Raw genomic sequence first — 27,155 nt, 5'->3', positions numbered from 1 at the left:
TTGGCACCCTGCCCAGGATTGGTTCCCTGCCTTGTGCCCTGTGTTGGCTGGGATTGGCTCCAGCAGACCCCCGTGACCCTGTGTTTGGATTCAGCGGGTTGGAAAATGGATGGATGGATGGATGGATGACATTTTAAACAGCCGCTAAGAGATATGGCACAAAAACACAAATACATGTAAAACAATTTTACGATGCAAAATTGCGCCTACAACCAATGTAAACCTTTATCCAGTAAATGGAATTTTCAGATCAGGAAGAAACAGCCATGAATCGAACATCGTTAACCAGAGTCGGAAAGAAATTGTCTAGTAGTTCTTGCCTTTAGTAACAGTTTGTTTTCTTGATATTGATTAATTAAAAGAGTTGGTTGTCCCAGTAAGTGTTGTATTTCCGCCACGGTTTCAGGACCACGACCCCCCCTGCAGTCCGAATAACACGCAACAGTTTATGTTTCGAGTGAGCAGATACATTACCATGCCTTTACCATGCCAGACTCTTATGGAGAAAGTGATGTTCCTCCAAAAACTGCTCAATAAAACTGAAGCACCACTAACTGGGACCGGTTAAACTTTTTAAAGTTAGCGGAAAAACATACGTTGTTAAGTTTTTGTTTTTTTTCATAAAATAGTGTAGTGGATTAAAGCAGCTCCTGCTGGAGTCTGAACTTGTCACATTAATATCTGATCTAATATTCTGTTCTTAACTCCGACTCTGATATTCTGTTCTGTAAATATCACGAAATCTAAGAAGGATCCTTCTGATGTGCCCCTGTATAATCGAAACAAATGCGGATTGGTTGCTGTGGCTGGTGCTGTGCCAGAGTTGTTACAGATAAATGTGCGCTCTCTAGAACGTCATAATTAGGCGACGGGGAGCCGGCTCGTGAACACGTGCTTCATTGCTGACTGGCGAGATATGGCGGATGATTAAACTTTGTTTTGGGACCGGCGACTTTGACAGGTATCACTTTCGCCGTTACCTATGCTTTGGGAATATTGATGTAAATACTGAATGTTTTTCTTATTTTGCCTTGAATTGAGAGGCTACGGGTAACGCCTGTAAACATTTTTCCAAATATATTATGAAGTACAATGTTTTCATGTCATGGTATTTTGTCCTCTACTTCTTTAATGTTGATTGTTTATAAATAATTCCGGCTTCGCGGACAATTGACGACTGAATTTTACAAGTTTGCTGCTGAGGAGATTCGCTTGTAGGCGTGTTTGTGGTGAGTGAATTTGGGTGGTGGAGGCATTCTACTAATTTGTTTCACGAAGTATGTCCAGTCTCGGCTATCTGATTAGTTGGGTAAAAACTTTCCATTCGACCGTGTCCTTCTCCTTCCGTCCTTTAAAAGCAACACACGCATTGTAACCGGTTTGCGTTTTATTGTGTGAATTGCATCGAGTATTTCTTTAAAGGTTTAGTTACTTATATAAGTGAAATTGTATTCTGTTAACATTTTATCTAAATGTCAAATTCTAGTTTGTTTTTTTTAATTTTAAAAAGGACGTTCTTTGAATAGGTGCTTACCGTTAGTAAAGTTCAAGTTTATAGAAAAATGAAAGAAAGCTTCAAGTGCGTCTGACGGATGCCTTCAGTCTATAAGTGTGAATTATGTGCACAACTGACTCCCTGTTTAACCCTGATGGATTCATTTCTGGACTAAGAGCGGTGTTTTTGAAAGTACAGAATTAATTTAACACACACACCTCCTAGTAAATTTGTAGGTTTCTCGCAATGTGTCATTATTTCACCAGCCAAGGAGTTAACCACGTCATCGATAGAAACATTTTAGCCTTATCAAAGTTGTTTTTGTCTGTTTTCCACCACCTCCATCCATCCTGTTCCGCTTATCCGAGGTCGGGTCGCGGGGGCAGCAGCTTGAGCAGAGATGCTCAGACTTCCCTCTCCCCGGCCACTTCTTCTAGCTCTTCCGGGAGAATCCCGAGGCGTTCCCAGGCCAGCCGGGATACATAGTCCCTCCAGCGTGTCCTGGGTCTTCCCCGGGGCCTCCTCCCCGTTGGATGTGCCCAGAACACCTCACCAGGGAGGTGTCCAGGAGGCATCCTGATCAGATGCCCGAGCCACCTCATCTGACTCCTCTGGATGCGGAGGAGCAGCGGCTCTACTCAGAGCCTCTCCTGGATGACTGAGCTTCTAACCCTATCTTTAAGGGAAAGCCCAGACACCCTGCGGAGGAAACTCATTTCAGCCGCTTGTATTCGCGATCTCGTTCTTTCGGTCACTACCCATAGCTCATGACCATAGGTGAGGGTAGGAACATAGATCGACTGGTAAATTGAGAGCTTTGCCTTATGACTCGGCTCCTTTTTCACCACGACAGACCGATGCAGAGCCCACATCACTGCGGACGCCGCACCGATCTGCCTGTTGATCTCACGCTCCATTCTTCACTCACTCGTGAATAAGACCCTGAGATACTTGAACTCCTCCACTTGGGGCAGGATCTCGCTCCCAACCCTGAGAGGGCATTACACCCTTTTTCGGCTGAGGACCATGGTCTCGGATTTGGAGGTGCTGATTCCCATCCCAGCCGCTTCACACTCCGCTGTGAACCAATCCAGAGAGAGCTGAAGTTCACGGCCTGATGAAGCAAAGAGGACAACATCATCTGCAAAAAGCAGTGACCCAATCCTGAGTCCACCAAACCGGACCCCCTCAACACCCTGGCTGCGCCTGGAAATTCTGTCCATAAAAGTTATGAACCGAATCGGTGAAAAAGGGCAGCCCTGGCAGAGTCCAACTCTCACTGGAAACGGGTTCGACTTACTGCCGGCAATGCAGACCAAGCTCTGACACCGGTTGTACAGGGACCAAACAGCCCTTATCAGGGGGTCCGGTACTCCATACTCCCGGAGCACCCCCCCACAGGATTCCCTGAGCGACACCGTCGAATGCCTTTTCCAAGTCCACAAAACACATGTAGACTGGTTGGGCGAACTCCCATGCACCCTCCAGGACTCTGCTAAGGGTGCAGAGCTGTTCCGCGACCAGGATGATAACCACACTTTTTTTCGTCCTGAATCTGAGGTTTGACTATCCGACGGACCCTCCTCTCCAGAACCCCCGAATAGACTTTTCCAGGGAGGCTGAGGAGTATGATCCCTCTGTAGTTGGAACACACCCTCCGGTCCCCCTTCTTAAAGAGGGGGACCACCACCCCGGTCTGCCAATCCAGAGGCACTGTCCCTGATGTCCATGCAATGTTGCAGAGACGTGTCAACCAAGAGAGCCCTACAATATCCAAAGCCTTGAGGAACTCCGGGCGTATTTCATCCACCCCCGGGGCCCTGCCACCAAGGAGTTTTTTGGCCACCTCGGTGACCTCAGTCCCAGAGATGGGGGAGCCCACCTCTGAGTCCCCAGGCTCTGCTTCCTCAATGGAAGGCATGTTAGTGGGATCGAGGAGGTCTTCGAAGTACTCCCCACAATGTCCCGAGTCGAGGTCAGCAGCGCACCATCCCCATCATATACAGTGTTGACACTGCACTGCTTCCCCCTCCTGAGACACCGGACGATGGACCAGAATCTCCTCAAAGCCGTCCGAAAGTCGTTCTCCATGGCCTCCCCAAACTCCTCCCATGCCCGAGTTTTTGCCTCATCAACCACCGAAGCCACATTCCGCTTGGCCTGCCGGTACCTATTAGCTGCCTCCAGAGTTCCACAGGACAAAAAGGTCCTGTAAGACTCCTCCTTCAGCTTGAAGGCATCCTTCATCGCCGGTGTCCACCAACGGGATCGGGGATTGCCGCCACGACAGGCACCGACCACCTTACGGCCACAGCTCTGGTCAGCCTCCTCAACAATAGAGGCACGGAACATGGCCCATTCGGACTCAATGTCCCCCACCTCCCTCGGGACATGGTCGAAGTTCTGCCGGAGGTGGGAGTTGAAGCGACTTCTGACGGGGGGGCTCTGCCAGATGTTCCCAGCAGACCCTCACAACACGTTTGGGCCTACCACGCCTGACTGGCATCCTCCCCCACCATCGAAGCCCACTCACCACCAGGTGGTGATCAGTTGACAGCTCCGCCCCTCTCTTCACCCGAGTGTCCAAGACATGTAGCCGCAAGTCCGACGACACGACCACAAAGTCGATCATCGAACTGAGGCCTAGGGTGTCCTGGTGCCAAGTGCACATATGAACACTCCTATGCTTGAACATGGTGTTCGTTATGGACAATCCGTGACGAGCACAGAAGCCCAATAACAAAACACCGCTCGGGTTCAGATCGGGGGGGCCATTCCTCCCAATCACGCCCTTCCAGGTCTCACTGTCATTGCCCACGTGAGCATTGAAGTCTCCCAGCAGAACGAGGGAGTCCCCAGAAGGTATGCCCTCTAGCACCCCCTCCAGGGACTCCAAAAAGGGTGGGTATTCCAAACTGCTGTTCGGTTCGGTGGACCCGTCCCCCCACCCGAAGGCGGAGGGAGGCTACCTTCTCATCCACCGGGGTAAACCCCAATGAACAGGCTCCAAGTCGAAGGGCAATAAGTATGCCCACACCTGCTCGGCGCCTCTCACTGGGGGCAACTCCAGAGTGGTAGAGAGTCCAGTCCCTCTCAAGGAGATTGGTTCCGGAGTCCAAGCTGTGCGTCGAGGTGAGCCCGACTATATCTGGCCGGAACCTCTCGACATCGCGCACTAGCTCAGGCTCCTTCCCCTTCAGAGAGGTGACATTCCACGTCCCAAGAGGCAACTTCTGTAGCCAAGGATCGGACCGCCAAGGTCCCAGCCTTCGGCCACCACCCAACTCACACTGCACTCGACCTCTTTGGCCCATCCCATAGGTGGTGAGCCCATGGGAAGTTTTCCTCCACCTTTCATCACTATTTGCCATCCGTTAAGTTGGTTTTCATGTTTAGTCTTGGGGGGGACTGCCATGGCTGTAGGTTTTTATTACTACCAATTTCATAATCCGTATGCCCTTTTTTTTATGTTTAATCAATCTCCTGTTTTGTGGATAGTATGGTACAAAAATCAGAGTTTCATATTTCCTGTATCGTCGTTTATATGATAGCTTTAACCATATCACTTGGCACCCTGTCCAGGAGATTGTTCCTACCTTGTGTCCTATGCTTGCTGGGATAGGCTTCATATCTCTGTGACCCTACTCAGGATTTAGCAGGCCTAGAGAACGGTAAGGCATCAGGATTAATTGCAGTTGTTTACATGCGTTGTTCATAGTTGTAGCACAGGCAGGTTAGGCAACTTGGTCACGTTCATTTGCAATGTTAGAAGTGGAGAGTGAAGCAGTGTATGTCGTTTAAAGTCTAGTTCCCTCTGCCAATTGGTCAGTCCCCTCCCCTCAAACGTGGTTTCTGTTTCTTGTTAAAATGCATTTCTAAATCTCTTTGTATGTTTAGTTCTTTTAAAATGTATTCTTGATATGTAGAAAGTTCAGACCATGTGGTGTCCAGGTCCAGTGCAACAACATTAAACATTTCTGTGCTATTATCTGATCTTCAGCTTCTCTGATGTTTTGGCTTATTCATGATGGAACTGTTTAATGTAATTCTGTACCTTGCTTCTATAGAAACAGTGGGGTCACAGGAAATCAAATCAGACTGACCTGCATAAAATTTATTATTGGATTAAAAAAAGATTGCAGAACATTGATTCAGTTTAAGTATTAATTTAAAGAGGGGGAAAAAAAAAATTCAGGACTATATTTGTCTTACTCTTAGTATATATATATATATATATATATATATATATATATATATATATATACACACACACACACATACGCACACGTGTTTTTTTTATATTTATATACAGAGTTTGTCTCAAAGAATACACATGTTGCAACCCACATGGCATCTTTTTAGAGTTACGATATCAGTGTCCACTTAATTGTTTCAGGTTCACAGTAAAAACAACCTAAAAAGAAAACCTGTATAATACAAGTGGTGACAGGCATGGATACAAGTACATTATTCATATAAAAATATCTTATCTATTCATTTTAGAAAAATATAATTCTCTTTGCAAATTCATCATCCTGTGTTCATATCGTTGCAAGTTTTTGTCACACTGTATCCATATAAAATTAACTATTCTTTCTCATTAAATAAATATACTGTATATAAGATCTGAGAAGTTGTAGGACATCTTAAGCCATAATTCAGCTGACCATAAGCACTGCCATGTGAGACATATTTTAATCAGTTACTATTACAGTTAGAATTGATACCTGTATTATTTATTGCATAATAAGTATGGGTTAGCATCATAGCACTAATCAATGGAATATAAGGCTTTAAGAGATTTGACGAATGAGGAGAAAATGTTAACTCTGTTATGTTTATTCATGTCCTTATGTCTCCTCCAGATTTTTTTTTATTTTTTTTTTTATAAATGCTGTCAGGGTTTTTTGTTTCCGCTAATTGATGGCTGTTTCTGGGTTCTACTCTTTGTGTAAAGAAGTGTTCTCTGTTTTCATGTCGTTAATAATGGAGTTCGAAACATAAGTGTCACTGCACAAATAACCCTGAGATTTTCTGCACTATTAACCAGCTTGAAATCCAGTTTCACAAGTTCTACCTTGAGAATAAGTTTTTCTTCAATTTTGTATGGAGATAGATCATCCATAATAGCACAGAAGGTCATGCCACAAAATATATTTTTTGTGATTGATGGAGGTACTATTACAAGGCTAAAAATGCTACCAGTGTTTTCTTTAACACTGTGAATTTTGCAGTTTTGTTCTTTCTTATTTTTGAGATAACATGCACTATAGGATATAGTACAATATTATGTTTTTTGCTTTGGTTATTGAAACATTTACACTGACTTGCCTTTTATGTGCATTTTGTCTAGTGATAACCAGGCATGGCTGGCCCAGAACACGTCAAAAGCAAAGGACTGAAGTTTGCTGAGGAGCAATTACTAAAGCATGGCTGGGTACATGGTAAGTGGTGTTTTTGTTGTGCTATCTATTGGCTTTACTTGTTGTATTTGTTAGGATATTATAGTATGTATGTATGTAGTCTTTTTAGAGGTGATGCTTAAGTAAAATGAATTTTCAACTGTTTAGATGTAAATACCATGTTGCCTTCCAAAAGGTAATTTCAGTATATTTCTCATCAACATTTTGTTTCACTGAAACATTTGTTGTGGTTGTCATTGTAGAAGCCTAATATTGTATACTTAATGCATTTTCTCCCATTTACCTTCTGTATTGTTATGGTTATTTTTGTGCATTTCAGGCAAAGGCCTGGGCAAAAAGGAAGATGGAATGTCAGAAGCAATCAAAGTGAAAGTAAAATGTGACAAATTTGGGGTATGGTTTTCAACACTAAAGTTTTGTTTTCTTTCATGACTTAGTATTTTACATAATTGTTTAAATGCATTTCAATTAAGCCAATACATCTATATAAGCTATTACTGTGCTCATTAAATCAAACCGTGCTGTAAATGACAGACTTAACTCTTCTTATTTTTCTTATGTTAAAATGAGACTGGAGTAACAGACTAATTTCACCATGCACAAAATATTTTATTTGGAGTCCAGAGGTGGCCTGTCCCATTTCTACAACTCATTTGTGCAACACTGTACATAATTTTAAAAATATCCATAACCTACAAGGCTCAAATGATCAGAAGATAAGAATTTCTGTCAAAAATATATGCAATATTTTTATCACCAAATGTTTTACTCAGCTAAATATAGTAAATAATAAAAAATAAAGTGAAATTTTGGTTGCCCGTTACCATGTTGAGCTGGAAGAAACAAATAAATGCATCAGCTAAGGGATGGGGTGGTCAAAGTCTAGTCTTACAGTTGATGTAGCTCACATCAATGCTGCTGTTTCTCTTTCTTCATTGCATTTTGTTTAGTATCAAGTTAGTCGGTCAGATTCTCTGGTTAATTCATTAGCGTTGTCCTGTATAAATTTTTCTTTTTTTCTGTCTCCATTTCTTCAGAAAAAAAAAATCTTTAGTTATACAATACATAATTGCCCCATCAAGAAGTCTTCTCGAGGAGTTTGTAGTCCTTGTTGAACTGCACTCCATATTATTTGATAAGAATGATAACATCTTTTCCAACTTCTTCTGTTTTGATGAGCTGGCAAATGCAGAGAGGCTTGTCCATGCCTTTGTCTCGTCCAGGCTGGATTACTGTAATGCGCTCCTCATTGGGATTCCTGGCAAGAGTATTCAGAGACTCCAGTACATTCAGAACAGCGCTGCCAGGATCCTGATGAGGGTGCAAAAGCATAGCCACATCACTCCTATCTTGAAAATCCTTCACTGGCTCCTTGTACCAGTTAGAATAGAGTACAAGGTTTCCCTCCTTACCCATCAGTGCATCTATGCATCTGCTCCCCTGTATTTACAGGAACTCCTTATCTCTCATACTTCCTCACGCACCCTCCATTCTGTGCATACTAACACTCCAAGTTCCCAGAACTATAGGGCCTTTTCTTCGGTGGCGCCAAGGCTGTGGAATTCTCTCCCTGAATCTTGAGAGCCCCACAGTCGACTGATGCTTTTAAATGAAACCTAAAAACGTATCTTTTTAGAAAGACATTTTGTTTTTATAGATTATCTTGTTTGTTAATTTATTCTTATTTTGTAGCACTTTGAGATTGTTAAATATGAAGCGCAATATAAATAAAATTTATTATTATTATTATTATTATTATTATTAGCTGTGGTCAAATGGTCCTTATCCTTGAATAACTTCACTTTGGTAAAGAATTTGATTACAAGAGACACAGTTTTACCCATTGCTGTCACTTTTTGATATTTGGCTTTCTTTTATGTTACCACCTTTCCATATTTTTTTCATTGGTGAAATAGAATTTTATTCCATCATTTACTAAAGCAATATTGGCTAACAGAAGTGCTACTCCTATTGTAATAGTAACAATACATTTTATTTATTTGTAGGCGCCTTTCTAAACACTCAAGGACACCGAACAATAGACAAAACACGGATTATGTACAAAAGTTAAAATCAGACAGAGCAATTGTAATCAAAGAGAAAAAGCAGTCTTAAACAAATGAGTTTTAAGTTTAGATTTGAAAAGTGAAAATGATTCAGTATTTCTAAGCTCAGATGGTAGTGAGTTCCAAAGCTGGGGGAGCAGAGCAACTGCATGCTCTGCTCCCCATAGTGGTAAGACAGACGAAGGGGACAGTCAAGTGGATGGAGGAAGAGGATCTAAGGGTACGGGAGGGAATGGCAACATGGAGGAGGTCAGACAGATATGGAGGGGCAAGGTCGTGGATAGCCTTAAGTTACTAGGAGAATTTTGAATTGAATTCAGAACTGAACTAGAATCCAATGAAGCTGCTGCAAAACGGGAGTGATATGGTGAATAGAGGGGGTTCTAGTAATGATGTGGGCAGCTGAATTCTGGACTAGTTGAAGCTTATAAACAGATTTGCAAGAAAGACCAAAGAAAAGAGAATTGCAATAATCCAGGCGAGAAATGACAAGGCTATGAACAAGGATAGCAGTGGTGTGGGGAGTGAGGGAGGGGTGAATACGATTAATGTTACGCAAGTGGAAATATGCAGACCGGGAGATGTTCGTGATGTGGGACAGAAAGAATGGGAGACAGAGTATTATCAATAACAAATGAAAAATGATAAGTTTTAGATAATGTTGTTTTTGTGCCAATGAGGAGAACCTCAGTTTTGTCACTATTTAATTTAAGAAAATGTGAAGAAAACCAGGATTTGATTTTTGCTATGCAATCAGTAAGTGAGGAGGGTGGAAAGGAAGCAGTAGGTTTGCTAGTGAGATAGAGCTGGGTGTCATCAGCATAACAGTGGAAGCTAATGTTATATTTCCGAAAGATATTGCCAAGGGGAAGGAGGTAAATAATGAAAAGGAGGGGCCCCAGGACAGAGCCCTGGGGCACACCTGAAGTGACAGCAATGGGTTGGGATGTGAAAGTTTTAAGCTGAACAAACTGAGTGTGGCCTGAGAGGTAGGATCTGAACCAATCGAAGATAATCTATTGAGAAGAGTAGTTTGACAAATAGTGTCAAAGGCTGTACTCCGATCAAGGAGGATGAGAATAGTAATTAAACCAGAATCGGCTGTCCTAAGGAGGTCATTAGTAATTTTTATAAGTGCTGTTTCTGTACTGTGGAGGGGACGAAAACCAGACTGGAACTGTTCATACAGATTATTTTGAGATAAATGAGAATGAAGTTGAATAGCCACTATTTTTTTCAAGAATTTTGGAAATGAAGGGTAGATTAGAAATGAGACGAAAATTACTGATATTAGTTGGATTGGCACCAGTTTTTTCAGAACTGGGGTTATTGCTGGCTGCCAAACTTCAGCCAAACTGGCTACCAGACTTCACAAGACAGCATGGCTTGCTGTTGGACACGACAGATTACCAGCCGCTGGACTGAGGCTGCCTTTCAGCTACTGTCAGACAAGACAAACAAGTATGCAGAGCAATTTTTTGAATCACAGGCTATGCTTGCACTGCATTCTCATTTTTCAAAGTGGAAACCCACAACAGAAGACGAGATGAAGAGCTTTGTGGCATTACAAATAAAGATGGGATTAGACTGGCGATATAACTTCAGGGAGCATTGGTCCAAACGTACTTTGTCCCCTGGTGGCTTTGGACAGGTTATGCCGCGTAATAGGTACGTGCTCCTGCCAATTTATGTTCACTTCTGTGATAACCAGAAGCAAATCCCAAGGGGTGAGCCAGGCTATAACCCCATGTATAAAGTACAGCCCCTGCTTGACATTGTGGAACCAACATATAAACAATTTTATCAGCCTGGCTGTGATTTGTCTGTGAATGAATCTATGATAAAAATGCAAGGGACTTCTTTTTCCGCCAGTATATGCCAGACAAGCCCACAAAATATGGCATAAAGGATTTTGTACTGGCAGTAGCAAACACTGGTTTCTGCCTGAAAGTAATTGCATATACAGGAAAGTATTCCTTTCAAAGAAAGAACTGTCCCTTGACAAGTCAGGTTGTGCTGGAGCTGCTTCAGGGCTGTGAACATTTGGGTCATGTGTATGTGGACAATTTTTATACATCACCAGAATTGTTCATGGAGCTACAGAGCAGGAGAATTGGAGCTTGAGGCACAGTGAGGGTGAACAGGAGAGACGAGCCTTCACAGTTGAAGCCAGACAAGCTGAAGATGAAAAGAGGTGACAATCCAGTTTTCATGTGGGTGGAAAACTTGGTGACAGTGGCATGGCACGATGTCAAATGGGTGACTTGTCTCTCTACAGTACACACTAACAATATATGTTAGAAAATACAAACCTGACTGTGTTGTGTGCAGCAACAGATAATTGAAAAGGAGGCACCAGTGCAACACACACTGTAAGCAGTGCAACGTGGCAATGCATGCAATTGGCTGCTTTGAGCGATTATCATACTTTGCAGGGCTTTGCTGTGTAACATGTATGTAAAATCATATAGTGTGCAGGCTTATACAATATGCAAGACAGTAACATTTGTCAAAAATAAATATTTTTTGTTGTTTTGATATGTTAAACCATTGCTTTGTGTTTTTTTTTTTTTTTTTTTGGAAAAATATTCAGCCCTGGGAGAAAAGAAAAAAAAAAAAAGGAGTTAAGTGAAACTGGGCCGAATAAGAGAAAATTAAAGTTTACAAAAGAGAAAATCCCACAGAGTTTGGCGCTAAAGATGTTATTTAGCAAAGTATTTGATTGAGCAACAAATAGCCTTGAGTGTTATTTAGTTTGACCATAAATTTTCAGTGCTTTATTATAATATGATGTTGTTATTATTAAGTAGGCATTCCAATGACCTACCACAATTTTAATGGTTAGCAATCGTAGTGTTCTGTTATTAGACATTAATTTGACAGGATAGAGGGAGAAAGTGTAAATGATAAATCCTTTTTTAAAAAAAAAAAAAATTGAAATTTACAGCACAAGCTACCAGTACTGCAGCTTAAAATTGATTTGGTATTGCTTGTTTATTTTGGATTTTTGTTATAGGTTGGACATCGACAAGAAGAGCAGTTTACTTTCCACTGGTGGGATCATGTATTCAATAAGGCTTCCTCCAATCTCTCTGTTGAATCCAGCAAGGTGAGATAGTATTTCTTTTAAATTTTTATTTTATTGTATACCACAGTTTTAAGTTGATATGGCCATATTAGGAACTGCGTGAGATATAAAATAGAGGTTCTTACATCCTTTTTAAATTAACCACCGGGTTCTGTTGTCACTGCACAAGACTGGTTTTGGTGGTTTTCTCTGACAGTTTTAAAATAAGTTTTTCTGTGCTTTCTGTGTGCAAAACATAATGTACGGTGGGTGATGTTACATATGTCAAAGGTTCTATAAAGTGAATGGTATGCAGTGTTGAATGAAATAAAAACCTTAAAAAAAAAAAAATAAATAAAAAAAAACAAGGTCACTGCCTTTAGAGTGTAAAACATTGACATATAGATAGCAAAAGACATGCATGAAATATTTAAACATGAGCTGTGCTTCATATAACTTGTATAAGTTGACCTTATTGTGAATTTAGGTTTCTTGGCCCTACACAGCTCTGATATATCCCAAAAAGCATCATCAGTCTCTGTTGTACCAGATGCTTTAAATATGCATATATTTTTAAAATAAATAAATAAATAATCTGCCTAGGACATTAATTTCAGAGTATGCTTACTCTCTCACCTCTCCCTGAAAGTCCTCAATTAAGTAACTTTTAAGGAAATTTTAGGGGGCAAGGAGAGTCTTGCCACAACCAACACTGAAAATCTCTGCCTTCATTACTGATGGGGCCACATTTACATCACTTTAAGAAATAGATTTGTTTGTTTGTCAACTTTTGTTGTAGTGCCCACTTAATCAATCTTTCAGTGAATTAAAAAGTTAAAGTAAGAAATCCTGACATGTATCGTATGTAAACTTATTTATTTCCTGTCCACTTATCTATCACTGGGTTGTGTTTTTAACATTCTGTGTTTTCTAACTCCAGGAGTTCATCTTTCATTTCCAACAAGACTGTAATGCACTTCACCATGCTGAGTTTAGCAACACTGGGGAAACCATATTTTATTCTCTAGGACCATGACCTTTTTGTTTCAGTCACTACCCAAAGCTTGTAAAAATAGGCGAAGATGGAAAAATAGTTTTATCCTTTTGATCAAGAGGTTTGTCCAAGGTTTTGAATCCCACTTTCCTACCTTAATGAAATGCTAAACTCTAGGGCTGGATATTAGCACTGATGTCCTGATTTGATTTAATTTTGATTCACGATATCCTGATTTTATCTTGATTTAATGTGCACTGATATTTTGAAGTGCTGGCTTTTTTTAGAGATAACATTAATGTTCTCTATACATAGTTAAGTAATGTGACAAATTTCAGTAACACTGTTTTACGGGTGTTTACATAATCGTAACATATTTTATATAAAATATAAGCATGGAATGACATTTAAGAAGAAATACATGTTTAGTAATGAACAGTTAACATCAATATTTGCAAGATGTGGAGAAAAATATCATTGCTTTGGTTTTTTTTTTTTTTTAATAACTTTTTCACATCGCTGCACTCATTCAAAATTCACCATAATTTTACTAACTGTATGTACTGCCACATCCGGTTCCACAAATATTCCCTTGACTCCTTGTTTTAATAAAATGCAATGGCATTTACTTTATAAAACATCTATATCGTCTTGCGAATAATATCATTAAATAATCAAATATTGCTTCTTAAATAATAAGCATGTTATTCAGTAACCTATTTGTGTTTTGAATCTCCATGTAGACACCCTTCAACTAAACTTTTACTAAACTCTGTCAGATTTTTTTTCCCCCTGTTGAACATTTAAAATCTTGAATTAGTCAAAATTAAAGATATAGTGGGAAGCGTTTTAAAATGAGGATCTCTATAAAGCTGATGCTTGTTGACAGCATTGTTGGATAAATGGAACATAAGACAAAGAACCAGCCATTGTGACTGATAACAATGCAGTACAGCTTATGGAACTACTTAACGATGGCTGCTTTGTAGACACACTTGCTTTGGTATCGCAGACTGCTCTGAAAATTCCAACAACTGCCTGCTTGCTCAGCCTGGTGAGGCATTTTGAAATTTTTTTCCACTGTAGCAGTACAGCTAGCCACATGCTTAAATAAAAAGCAAAATTTATTGGACTTGCTAACACACAAACTTGTAATTGATGCTGTCATGTTATGGAACAGTATATTGAAGATGCTAGAAAGGTTTTTAGAACAACAGCCAGCCATCCCTGCGGCTCTGCATATAGGCAGGGAGGTTGCTCTCTGTGTGACTGGCATGCAGCACTGTTATCTGCAGCACATTCGCCACGGATTCCCAGTCATTTTTATTGTGGTGGTAAGTGACTGTCATGTAAACATCTACTGCCCTGGATGTCCAAGTGTCACAAAGTGATGCTTTGCTTAATAACTCAATAAAGCCTAGGTGCAATAACTTCAATTGCTTTCTGGTTGATATTGCATACTGCAGTTCCAAGACCCATATCATTTGTTGAAATCATTTTCAACAACTGTATAGGTTCTCTTACCTTTACAGATAGAAAGTTCAATAGATTCTGTTATTATTCAATTTTTTTTTTTTGGGACACAAGGTAAATTAAATGGAAGTTTGGAGCTAAACGCCATCTTCAGTGTAGATTTAAGCTCTACTCTTTTGGATGTCGACTGAAGTTGTTTATGGATGACGTCCGTATAAATGATTTCTCAAATTCGTTATCTTACCACAATACTTCTGGGTTGTACAGCTTACAAGTGGGTTTTCTTTTATCCAGTTGTTCTTTACCGACAGACTGTTTGAATCTGTGGTAAGTCCACACATCTGATTTCAGTTGAGATGGACACATCATTTTATGTGAAGTAGTAAAGTGCATTTTCTGTAGAAAGTCTTAACAGGTACATTCGTGACATCTACTGGATTGGATGCCACAAAAGAAGATGAGCAAAAATCTACATATAGTAACTTAGCAGGATAGAGATTCACAAGATCGGTCTTGAGATTTTAAAAATCAATCAAATCATTTTAAATGAAAAATAACCTTCGGGAAATCAATATTTTTACCCTGGCTTAGTAAACTCTCAGTACTACCACCACTACATTAATCTGTTGGTATTGCAGTCCTCTAGCCTTATTTGGGAAGGAGACACCAAGATACTGTTTCCCCATCTCCTCCAGATAGCAAGTCATTCTTTTTCTTCATGAACAGGATATTCAGTCCTCGGATTCTCAAATTGGACCGTCTTCATCACGGCTGCATCTAGGGTAATATTCCGTCTGTAAAAATTTAAAAAAAGGAAATTCCCAAAAGGAGGGAAGACAAGATGTCTAAATTCTTGCAGTTTAATTTATGGGAGTAGTAGGACATAATTTTCACCCTGCAAAAACAAGGCTTGCTTGGAACACAGCAGAGCCTACAGAATCTTGTACTTGTGAATCACTTTCTGCAAGGTACCAAGAGTACAACAAAACATGCATAACAAGTATTGGTGAAACTCTTCTAGCCCAGCAAATATCTATGCAGACACAAAACTAAGGCCTACTGCAGATTGAGAGATATTATGTTCTGCATTTTTCAAAATTGTCAGATTGTATGTAAAAATGTCAGAAGTAATTTTTCATCTCGTCGATCTCCCTCCATACCGCTGCATTCTCTTACTTGGCTGTGATTGCCTCTATGTCAAATCCAGAGACCTTGCTGTGACACATCCTGCTTTAATCCAGTGACTATCCTGACCACCGGCATTTACCAGCAGTTCCCAGGATTTTTGTCATTATTGACTGTGACTACTAATTCTTCTTTCTGCTGCCGAGTCTTTAAACAGGGCAATTTTCAGGTTGTGTTCCTCCATAGGGTATCCCCAAGATGCAGGGGGGAACTCTGCCAGGTTTGTTCAAATGAAATTTTGGCAGCTTTCCACTATCTAAACAAAAACCTCTTAGTCAGTCTTTTTACCAGTGTCCAGGACACACAGCATTAACTATCACAATAAAGATTATCAGTAACCTTTAACACAGGTTTCTTTTTTTATTATTATTATTATTATTGTTATTATTGATATTCCTGTAAACAGATTTGTTTTTGAACACCGTCAGTAGCAAGGTTAGAAATCCAATAATATTTCAAGAGATTTAAAATGGACCATGCCAGTCTCTTTACTGCTGGCATCTTCATTGTTCCACATGTGAGAACCATAGAGCGAGTGGGAGGCACCATATCATTTACTAGTACAACTCCAGGTGCATGACACCTAGCCTGAAATTTGTCTATTCACACACTTGCCTGGAGGGAGAGAGAGAGAGGTTAGGAGCACACACTGATACAGCGCATTGCTGCACCCACCAAATGAAAAAATCAACTCCGGATCCCCAGATTAGGACCCAAGTGCAGCCATGCGATGGGTGACACCTCAGCACCACAATAGTTCAGATGTCCAAAGAGGAAGAAAAATAACCTTTGATCAAAGAAGTATAGTTCCAGTCTCCATGCCAAGTGTTAAGCTAACAATAGATGGGTATAATTTGTCATATTAAACACCTTAATTTTAATTGTGGTGTTATTAAATTTAATTTAGATTAATTTAGAATTTTCTAAACTCTATGATGGTTAAGAAAAGAACTATGGGATATTTTGCATGTAGTTTCTTAATGTAACTGAACGTCTGCCTTTAATCAGTAGGGAATGCGCAAATAATATACAAAAGGGGAAGTGTTTTTGACTTGATCTACAGATACAATAGAGAGAGTAGAACTAATGCCAGAAATTTGAGGTAATCTTTCAGAAGAGAACTGAATAAAGTGACTATCCATAGAAATACAGCTGCTGAATGAAGTCCAGCTTAGACAACATTTTAACACTTGGAAAGACTTTCTTTGAGGTTTTTCAAAAGTATAGACAATATTTAAAATGAAAATGGGCATGTAAATGTAGGGTTTATTGTAATAAAAAAATTGGGAGCAATGGATAGAAGTTTGAGACAAACCCCCCTCAGAAATATTTGTAAAATTTATTTGAATCAGGAAGTTGCTTGTAAAAAGTCTTGGTAAGCTTATAGTTCACATATATATTAAACTTTTCTTTTATGCGAGGTTGGTAGTATTGTTAATCTGTTAAAATACTAAATGACTTTCTTCAGAGTGCTGCACATTTTTAATTAATCCTGTAGCAGCCTACCTTGAATTATTAGAACAAACTATTAAGCCCAGCAAAGCTCACCAGTTTACTAAAAGCCATGTATTCATCTTCTGAGAGTGTTCTGTATGTGTAATTCCTCTTAATCGTTAAATGAAAATGATGATTTCACTAATATATAATGAATTTGTAATCTGTAACAGGATGGAGTGGCACTGAAAAAGGTAGGAGAAGAAGCGCAACTGATCTCTAACAAGAAACCACAAAAGGCAGAGCAGAGCAGAACTAAGCTATATGGAAAGTTCCTCAAGGTACATATCTGTACATAGTTTTGAACTTGTATTTTCCTGATTTTTTTTTTTTTTTTTTTTTTTTTTCCTAGCATTCCACAGATGATGTAGAATGTACAAAGTGAGACTTTTGAGCCAAAAGTCCTCTTTGTGAGTATGGTTGTGGAGACACTGAAAAAAACCCATTGATTCCAGAAAGCTTAAAGTCGGACTCCAACTCGTCTGCCTTCCAAATCAAACTGGAGTATATGCCAAGATTATATAGCTTTTATAGTAGGCAATACTTGTCTTTAATGATTGGGTGGTGGTTAATAATGTAAAACAATTCTATAAAACATTCACCCTCCTCTCATAGTCTATATAGTGGATATAAAAAGTCTACACACCCCTGCCAAAATGGCAGGTTATTTTTCACAAAATAATTAATAATAATAAAAAAAAAAAAAAAAAAGAGAAATCCTGTCTGAACTTATTCCACCCTTAATGCAAAATTGCCGTTTTATACAAAGAAGGTGAAAACAAATCAAACTGTTTAGTAAATACAGGAAAAAAATATCCTACAAAAACCAGGTTGGTTTGAAGCACCTTTTGATTTATTATGGCACTTGTCTTTTTGGGTAAGAGTCTACCAGTTTGGCACATCAGGACTTGGCGATTTTTGCCCATTCTGCCTTGCAAAAAATTTCAAGATCTGTCAAATTACTAGGACATCACCTGTGCACAGCTCTCTTCAGGTCACCCTACAGATTTTCAGTTAGATTAAGGTCTGGGCTCTGGCTGGGCTATTTCAGAACATTGATTTTCTTTTGAAGATATTGCTTTGTTGATTTTGATGTATGCTTTGGGTCGTTGTCTTGCTTAAAGGTGGAGTTCCTTTTCATCTTCAGCTTCCTAGCAGATGCTTGAAGGTTTTGTGCCAAAACAGAGTGATACTTAGAGCTATTCATGATTCCATTCACCTTGACTAAAGCCCTAGTTCCAGCTGCAGAAAAGCAACCCCAAAGCATGATACTGCCTCCACCATGGTGTTCTTTTGATAATGTGCTGCTATTTTTGCTCCAAACATACCTTTTGGAATTATGGCCAAATAGTTCAACCTTGAACTCATCAGACCATAATACATTTTTCCCACATAGCTGTGGGAGACTGGGTATACCTTTTTGCAAAGTTTAACTGGGCTTGCTACCCTACCCCACTACCCAAATTTAAGCAGTCTCCTATCAATTATGGAGAATCCACTGCATCCACTAAACAGTGTCATCTCCAGACAGAAGAGCAGCTTCAGTGCCAGACTGCTGTCACTGTCCTGCTCCACTGACAGACTGAGAAGATCGTTCCTCCCCCAAACTGTGTGACTCTTCAGTTCCACCCGGGGGGGTAAACGTTAACATTATACAAAGATATTGTCTGTTTTTACCTGCATTTTTATCAATCTTTAATTTAATACTAGGCTCACCCGCCTTTTAAGGCGTCTGACTTTTATCCTCAATTTGTGTGCGCTCCATGTGTACATCAGGCATGTAAGTGTAGGGAATGAGAACATCAAAGTGCCCATTCATAACATCTCCCGAAAACCTAAGTTTTTATCCCCTCGAGTGTCTGTCCAAAGTCGTACAATGTCAGCCCGAATCTGTACCGCTAAAGACGGAGTTTCATGTACTAAATAAGCTATAGATGAGAATAAGCAAGCACCATCTCCCCTGATATTTACTACGCGGTGAGGCATTTGTACTCCATCAACATTTAGTTATTTCCAGAGACATAATTTTGTCTATTTTTCCAGCGCTTCGTGCACAAAAGCAAGGGAACGATGGGAGCACCAGAACTCTGGTCACATCGCGTCGCTTCATACCGTAAGCCGAAAGTAGTAATTCTGTGATAAGCAAAATACCGCTACGCTTTGCACTCACGGGACGGAAGGACAATCCCGACCACTTTTATATAGTAGATTGTTTTTTGTATCGGTATGCTGCTACTGGAGAATGTGAATTTCCCCTTGGGATTAATAAAGTATCTATCTATCTCTATCTCTGTCTCTCTCTCAAACTAACTGATTGTTGTCACATGTAAGAAACAACCAGTACTTGGCATGGAATCCTGATGCTCCTTTAATGTTGCTGTAGGCCTCTCCCAGACCATTTTTCTCCTTGTCTTCTCATCAATCTTGGAGGGACATCATGATCTTGGTAGAGTCACTGTTGAGCCATATTTTGTCCACTTGTTGATGACTGTCTTCAATGTGCTTCATGGGATGTTTAATGCTTTGGATACTTTTTATTTACCCCTGTCCTGATTGATACCTTTCAAGGATGAGATCCCATTCATGCTTTAAAAGCTTTGTGGACCATGGCTTTTGGAGTATGTTCCAACCTAGGGGATATCCGAATAATCCTACATACACAGCCAAACTTTACCTGAGCTCAATCAGCCACTTTAATTGATGTTCTGATGGATACTACTATTTGAGATGAGACTTACTATGAGTGGTTCATTCTAAGTGCAGCCACATCCTTGATTATTAAAGGGTCTTTGCTACTTCAACCAGGTTTTTGGGTCCCCACCCCCACCCCCCCCACATAACAAGTTTCTGATTTTTTTTATTTATTTATTTTTTTCACCTTTGTATAGATGGCAATTTTGCAGTAAAAGTGGAATGAATTCTGACAGGCTTCATCTTGGTTTAATTTTTTTATTACACAAAATCAGATTTTTGGCAGGGGTGTGTAGACTTTATATTCACTGTACACTTCATAAAGGTGCCCCAGTGAATAAAAATGTGCATTTAATGTGTGCATTGGTACTGAAATGCCATGTGACTTAACATAAGTTGTGTGGCATGGAACAAAGAATTGACAGTCCGCACTGAGAAATGTAGGATGATGAGTGTATGATAGTGTGCAATGAATGTTATGTAAAAAATGATACTTTAAATATGTACAAAAACCATTATATTTATAAAAATTCTACCTCATTTACATGATAAAAATTCATTGATAATCCCATCGCTTTGTCCAGCTTTTTCATTACTTTGTCGATATGGCTTCAGACTTTTTAATAACACAATTATTCATTTTTAGTCCGCAACACTCTTGTCAGGTGCAGAACAGCCAGAAGAGAAGAAAGGATCTGAATCTGATGACAGCAGCAGCAGCGGTGACGATGATGACAACAACTTGATCCTGTCCTCCACCACAAAGTCAGTCAATTTTTAGTATTTATTTCTGTCTGTTTCCTATGTATAAAATGTTCATTTATTTTATACTTTATTGTCTGGAAGCGTAACAACATCCCTTGATTTCCTCGTGTCTACTGTTGTCATCTTCCATGTCATGTAATATATACAGATTCTGTATTGCTCTTTATTTGTTCACTTGTCTGGCTTGCTGCTACAGAATTGTTTAGCTGGGAGGTTAAAAGTCTCACCCCAGTTCATATGTATATTGTTAGTACATATAGGAACTGAGAAGTTTCTAGAATACTATCATTAACTGTGTTATCCATTCCATGACAAAAATAAAATGACCTGCAGTATACAGTACATGCCTTAATTACTGCTAGTATATACATACAGTATACACAGGGGTTAAATGTCTGAATTCCAACTCTTTAAGGTCACTCTCATTCTGAAGAGGATTATTCCATAGACCAGTGACATTTTTATTTAAGTAGATGTTTGAAAATGCACCCATCATGCATTTCAAGGTGCATTCATTCTAAGGCAGGTCAAGCACCACCACAGATGGATAGGAGAAAGATTGGGGGGGTTAATTTTAATTGGTTTTATTCAGCTACTACTGTTACTACTTCAGTAATTTAAAATCAATTTCAGAACATTATGAGCAAGCATCAGCAGCTTTAAAAATAGCATAATAAGCTAAAATAACAAGTTTTCAGCCTTAATTTAAATTTTGAGGCAAATGGCGCTCCTCTGAGTTTGGGGATCCTGTAGCTACAGACTCTGATTTCTACTCTTTGAGACAACATACAGCCTGGAGTACAGAACCCAAATGGCTTTATATGGGATAAGGGAGATTTCGGAATTCTCTCTAAAGATTCGCCAATTAATACGACTTGCAACTCCTAAACTTGTCTGAAGTAACACCATGCCCAGCTTGACTTTTCAGACCTATTCAGTTATTTTCACACTATTGATTCCATTTTGGTTTTGAGCCCATTTCACCACAAACTACATGGAGAAGTATAGACTTTCTAAGGAGTTAGAAATCAAGCACTGAACATGCATCGTGTGAAAATGAGTTTCCAAAAATGAATGTAGTTAAAGTTCAATTGTTTTACTTTCAAGCCTCAAAGCGTACCTTTAGAGAAATTTGTAACGCTTGAATCAGTGATGTAATGAGTGAGATATTGGACATTAGTTTGTCCTGTTGGCTTCTGGATGAACTTACAAATGGGGTGAAGAGGATCACTGTGCTTACAATATATAAAGTGAATTTGGAAAACTCCCTACAATGTGCTCTAACATGCCAACAATGTGAAGCTGTGTTTTTTCCTTTTGGTAAATTTCTTGAAGTCTACTACTCTGTAATTTTGATACGTTTGGTGGCGTCCTTCAACCGTAGTTTATTGATGGTTTCATGTTTTCTCAAGAATGTTTAGTGTTACCAGAACTCCTGCCATTTTATTTTGATTCTTCTTTTGGATGTGACATTTAATTTTTCTGTATTGAATTTTCCAGATTAACAGATAACGAGCTCATGAAGGCGTGTGGTGGTCGAACAGCACACAAGTAAGATTGTAACCTCCCATTGATTTTCCTATTTTTACAATAACGCAAGTCATACTGTATAATTGTTTGTTTTCTTCTTGTATTGTTAGTGTAGATATTAAGTTTCCTTCTTTAAACTTGTACAAATTCCTGTTGTGAAGAATGAGTAAAACCTGCAGGCTTGATAAACTGGCACAATGAATTTAAATAGTAAATGTAAATATTTTAATATAAAAAAAAAAAAGCCTGTCATGCATTTTATTTTCTTGGTGATACAATATAGTTATTAATTTGTTTTCTGAATATGCATTTTCTATTAAATGACTATGGAGGCCTGAGCCTCTCTGAGCAGCATAAGAATCAAGGTTCGATCTAACTGTGTGCTTTCTCACTCCGATCACCAGACTCCCAAAAGTCCAAGCTTTAATTCTCATTTAAAATAACATGTGTTCTTTGGGATGTTGGAGGAATCTGGTGCAGTCGGATGAAAACCTGCAAAGACGTGGGGAGAACATGGATGATTTACATGGACAATGCCTGACCTTGTGATTGAATCCAAGTTCCTAGAGTTTTGAGGCAACAAGATTAAACCGTGTCACCACATCTCCTCAACTTTCATGCCAGTACCAAAATTCTTCAGATAAAGTAGTAAACGTTAAAAGTGGCCAGATAAAAATTTTAAATAGTTGGAACAATTCAAATCTGAACAGAGGTATAATTAAAATAGAAGCAATAATAGAACACTAAGCGCAAATAATCAGTATAAAACCATATGTGATACAGTAATTTACCGTGAATGTATTGTACTCAATATGTGCAGCCCACTTCTCCTGGACAAAGTGAAATGTGCTTTTAAAAAATGTGAAATGTTTGTAAGATCAGGTACTTGGATAGAGAGCTTTTACAGTACCTTCCTTAAATCCCATCTATCTGGCCCAGTGCTGCTATTCTCTAGAATGCCTAAAAATGAATGAGATATATATTCAAAAGCTTTATATTTGATCTCTTGAAACACGTTATTTTCTACTTTTCCTTAATAGGCCCTGCTACTACTTGAAACCTTCACATAAGTCAAATGTACAGAATATGTATTAGGCTGTGATTTGGCCCAGAAAAAATACACCCATACCCTATCACTGGTCTTCTCCTAAACACGTGCTTACTTGAAAAGCAAATTTGATGATGATTTTTAGACATACTGTTTTACAGCATGGAAATGGAAAGAATACATCTGTCCTCAGCACTTATGGCTTAGATTCTTTCAGCGGGTGTGTGCCTCTGTCTCCCACACCTGTCCTGCAGCAGCCCTTCACTACACTGTACACATGACTATTGTGCTGATGCTGGAAGCAATAACCAAACACCAAGTACAAATAATCAGTAAAAAAACATATATGATATAGCAATTTAAACTTGTGTTGCAGCTCTTTGCAGTACTGTAATAAATTTTTTGCAATGTTAGTCTTTTGATTACCTGCATTTGTTCATTTTACCATTAATTCAGTCTGTTTGGCATTATTGAAACTTTGCAAAATAAAACTAACACTTGAGCTCACTGAGATAAGTTGTCCTACAGAAAAACATCCTGGAATTCTCAATTAGCTACTCGCATACAGGTTAGGTCGGGCCTGTCTGTCCTGTAAGTGTTCTATGGCCCCCACGCCATCCTCCATCCTTTTTTAATATAACAAAAAGAGGGAAAAATATATATATTTTTAGAAAGTATAACTCTCCATTCTCTAGGTGCAGAGGTTTTGAAAGGGCCACATGATGAATTCATGTTAACCAGGTATGCAGGACACAAGAGAAGTCATAACAAGATGGAATGATTCACATATGCTGCTTTAATTTCAGAGTTCTCATTGTGAGCTAAATTAAGTTAAGTAAGCACCTGGGCTTCACTTCAGAAGGGATATAAACCGTCTGACAGTGACAACTGCAGAAAAAAAGGACAGGTGCTCAGGTACCTCAGCCTGCCACCCACACACACATGCCTACCATTCTTCTGCATTTTATTTCATCTGCATAGCTGACAAAAAAACTTCTGTGTTGTCTCTCAGTTCTTAAATGGCTAAGGATATAGGATCAGCCCGGCAGATGCCATCTGTCACCAGGCTTTGGACAGTCTCTGTAAAGATATGAATGCAGCATTCAGTAGTTGACGTGGTACCTAGTGACATTATCTATTGATTTATCACTATCGGACTCTGAAGTAAAGTCTTTAACACACTCTCTTAATACCTCTGTAGGTTTGATTGTGCTTAGCCAGTATGCGTGTAGCTTGAAGGGATGCACTTGTTTGTCATTGTTGTTGAGCTATGAGCTGGTGAGGTTTTTACATACTATGATCTTAGATTTATTAAAGTTGTCTCCTCTCTGAAGGTCCCCAGTCGCTGTTTTACTGCAGAGCAGCTGATCATTTAAAAATGGTAGAATTATAAAGCCATTCTTTTTGGTTCAGTCTTTGTCATAATGATGACTCTTGGTATCCGTTTTCATCCTAAGACATTTTCACAGACACTTCTGCTAACTCCCTTAACCTGCAACCAAATCTCTGAATGTTACTTTCATTTTAAACAGTTACAAGTTAATGAACTTTTTTCATTATAAAAATAAGAATTCAAAAGATTAAGCTTAGTCATTTGGATTGATACCAACAGCAGAATAAATTCATTGCAACATGTTCTTGATGATTCTTTATGTTGTAGATATAAATTTGGAAAGTTTAAATTGACTCGAGTGTGACAGGGGGGATTGGGTAAGAGTGTCCAGGAATGAATGACTGAAGTGTGTCTGTTAAGTATGTTTGGGGTGCCCAAAGCGTGAGAATCTGGCCTTGGGTCAAATGTATTTGATGACCCGAGTGTTCGTCTGATTATAGGTTATACTGTTCCTTGTAACACGTGAACATTTTTGTGTGGGGGGTGATATATAATATTTTTTTAATGAGCTAAGCTGCATGAACATTTCCTGTTTTGTTTTTTATGATACATGTCTTCTAACTTTTTTTTTTTTTTTTTTTTTTTTTTTTAAGGGGAGCACGTCATGGCCTAAATATGGGTGCCAAGCTGGCAAGATTAGATGAACAAGAGAAAGAGTTTTTGGCAAAGTATGGAAAGAACAACCCCAGTTTTGTTGCATCAGCAACTAATGGAGAAAGTACTCCAGAAGAAACAGAACTGAAAACAAAAAAGAAAAGTAAGAAAAAGAGAAATCTCAACAGGGATATGGAAAGTTTTGAGGAGTCACAAAACATTGTCAGCCCTCTTGAAGAAATTAATCCAGTAAAGACTCGTGCAGACAGAGATCATGAATTGGAAGCCATGCAGTCGGACATGGTGCTACAGGATCAGCTTTTTGAAAAGAAGAGAAAGCGAAATAAGAAAAGGAAAAATGACACAGACATGTTAACTTTGGAAGAGTCTGAAAGTGCCAACTACCTTGAAGAAGCCAAGAAAATCAAAAATTTTGAAGTTGGATTAAATGGAGTTATTGAAGGCAATGAACAGAGTATTGAAGGAGCTGTGCAATTGACCGCCAAGGACCCAGATAGAAAAAAGCGAAGGAAAAAGCAGCACCATAATGGAAATGACATTGTAACACTTGAAGAACCAGAAAGTGCTCCCTACCCTGAGATGGAGGCGCAGGAAAATCAAGAATGTTGGGCTTCTAAAAAATCCAAAAAGAAGAAGCAGCAACTAGGTGATGTTCTTCTAGTAAAAGTCATTCCTGATATTGCCAGTGAAACAAAAAAGGCAAAAAAAAAGAAAAATAAGAAATACAAGTTGAAAGAAAACCCTTTTTAAAAAGCAAAAGTTTTTATTTTTTGAACATGAAGAATAATGATGTTATGGCATAAATTGTTTTCATAGACCCAAGGACTGATCTTTAAAAGGTGTTCCTCTGCCACGTAAAACTCCAAGGTGCCTGCCCAGTGAGCACTTGTAACATGGAGAAGACGTGGCCATTGGATGGTCTTTGTAAACAAGATGCCTTTTCTTATCTCTTCATTGGTTGACAAGGCCAGTGATTACTAGAAAGACTGCTTGGCCTGCACCCAGAGTTCTATATGAAGAGAAGTTACTTATTTATTGTTGTCCTTGTCATTTAAGCACAATGCATGAGAAATGAGTTTGAGAGGAAATCTCTCCTAAATTATTCTGCAGAGCTCTTAATCAGCAGGGAAAAGAGGGTTGATGTTTTTAAATATTACATAGAAAGTATGACCTGCATCAAAGACCCTGTGAAGCTGTTTTCTCTGGACAAGCACTGCTTCTATGATGTGCACAATATTTTTAAGGCAACTATGAATTGCATCTTTTAGGAGTACAGCATATTAAATGGCATATTTTAAAACCTTGTACTGTATATTTGAGTTTAGACCTACAAAAAAAAATCAACCTTGCTATGACAAAATGATAATACAGTTCTCGTTGAAAGTCACTTGTGTTTCTATGCTGATTTGTTTTCTCTCTTTTTTGGACTATTAACAGTTTACACTCTGTGGGCTAATGCTATCCCATCATTGTCTTCCTTGCTTTCATAGAGCTGTTTATGCAGGAAATTTTGGAATACTATGTGCCAGCATTCCTGACATTAAGCTGCCTGTAAAAGCAAAGCACACGAAATCAGAGTTGAGCCATTTGTATGATATACTTGTGTTTTAATTTTAATTGTAAGTTAATTTTGCAGGCCTTGATGTCTTGCAAGTACAGGTTTGAACGGCTTGACTTTACCACATCATGGCTCCTACTAAATTCTGAATTCCAGGACACGGTTATAGCATTAAGAACTGAATAACAGACCTACACTGGGAGATTTTTTTGGTTTAGGTAAGTTCCCATATTAATTACTGTATATATTACCTTTTCTTTTGATCATTGGATTTTTGGCCCTTTTTTTTTTTTTATATCTGTTGAAAAAATGTCGTAAAGCAGGGCAATAAAATTAACTTTCTTCTGCAAGGATTAGA

At 39.0% G+C, this 27,155-nt stretch overlaps 1 protein-coding gene across 1 annotated transcript; it reads left to right on the top strand.

Moving 5' to 3' along the window:
- Positions 1-865: 865 nt before the first annotated feature.
- Positions 866-26,473, top strand: gpatch4 (G patch domain containing 4). The gene is made up of 8 exons (XM_028794131.2): positions 866-961; positions 6,849-6,939; positions 7,238-7,311; positions 12,001-12,093; positions 17,371-17,478; positions 20,535-20,653; positions 22,154-22,204; positions 25,218-26,473. Exons 2-8 carry the CDS (start codon positions 6,861-6,863, stop codon positions 25,987-25,989), a joined length of 1,296 nt encoding a protein of 431 aa, XP_028649964.2. The 5' UTR covers positions 866-961; positions 6,849-6,860; the 3' UTR covers positions 25,990-26,473.
- The last annotated feature ends 682 nt before the right edge of the window (positions 26,474-27,155 follow it).

This window comes from Erpetoichthys calabaricus, chromosome 2 (genome assembly GCF_900747795.2).
Source record: "Erpetoichthys calabaricus chromosome 2, fErpCal1.3, whole genome shotgun sequence".
In the NCBI taxonomy this organism is placed as follows: Eukaryota; Metazoa; Chordata; class Cladistia; order Polypteriformes; family Polypteridae; genus Erpetoichthys; species Erpetoichthys calabaricus.
This window is presented reverse-complemented; position numbering and strand designations above follow the sequence as displayed.

Excerpts from the sequence above, each read along its gene's own strand:
- gpatch4 (XM_028794131.2), top strand. The coding sequence starts at position 6,861 with ATGGCTGGCCCAGAACACGTCAAAAGCAAAGGACTGAAGTTTGCTGAG. Across the intron at positions 7,312-12,000 it reads TAAAATGTGACAAATTTGGG|GTTGGACATCGACAAGAAGA; the intron begins GTATGGTTTTCA and ends TTTTTGTTATAG. Across the intron at positions 17,479-20,534 it reads TATATGGAAAGTTCCTCAAG|TCCGCAACACTCTTGTCAGG; the intron begins GTACATATCTGT and ends ATTCATTTTTAG.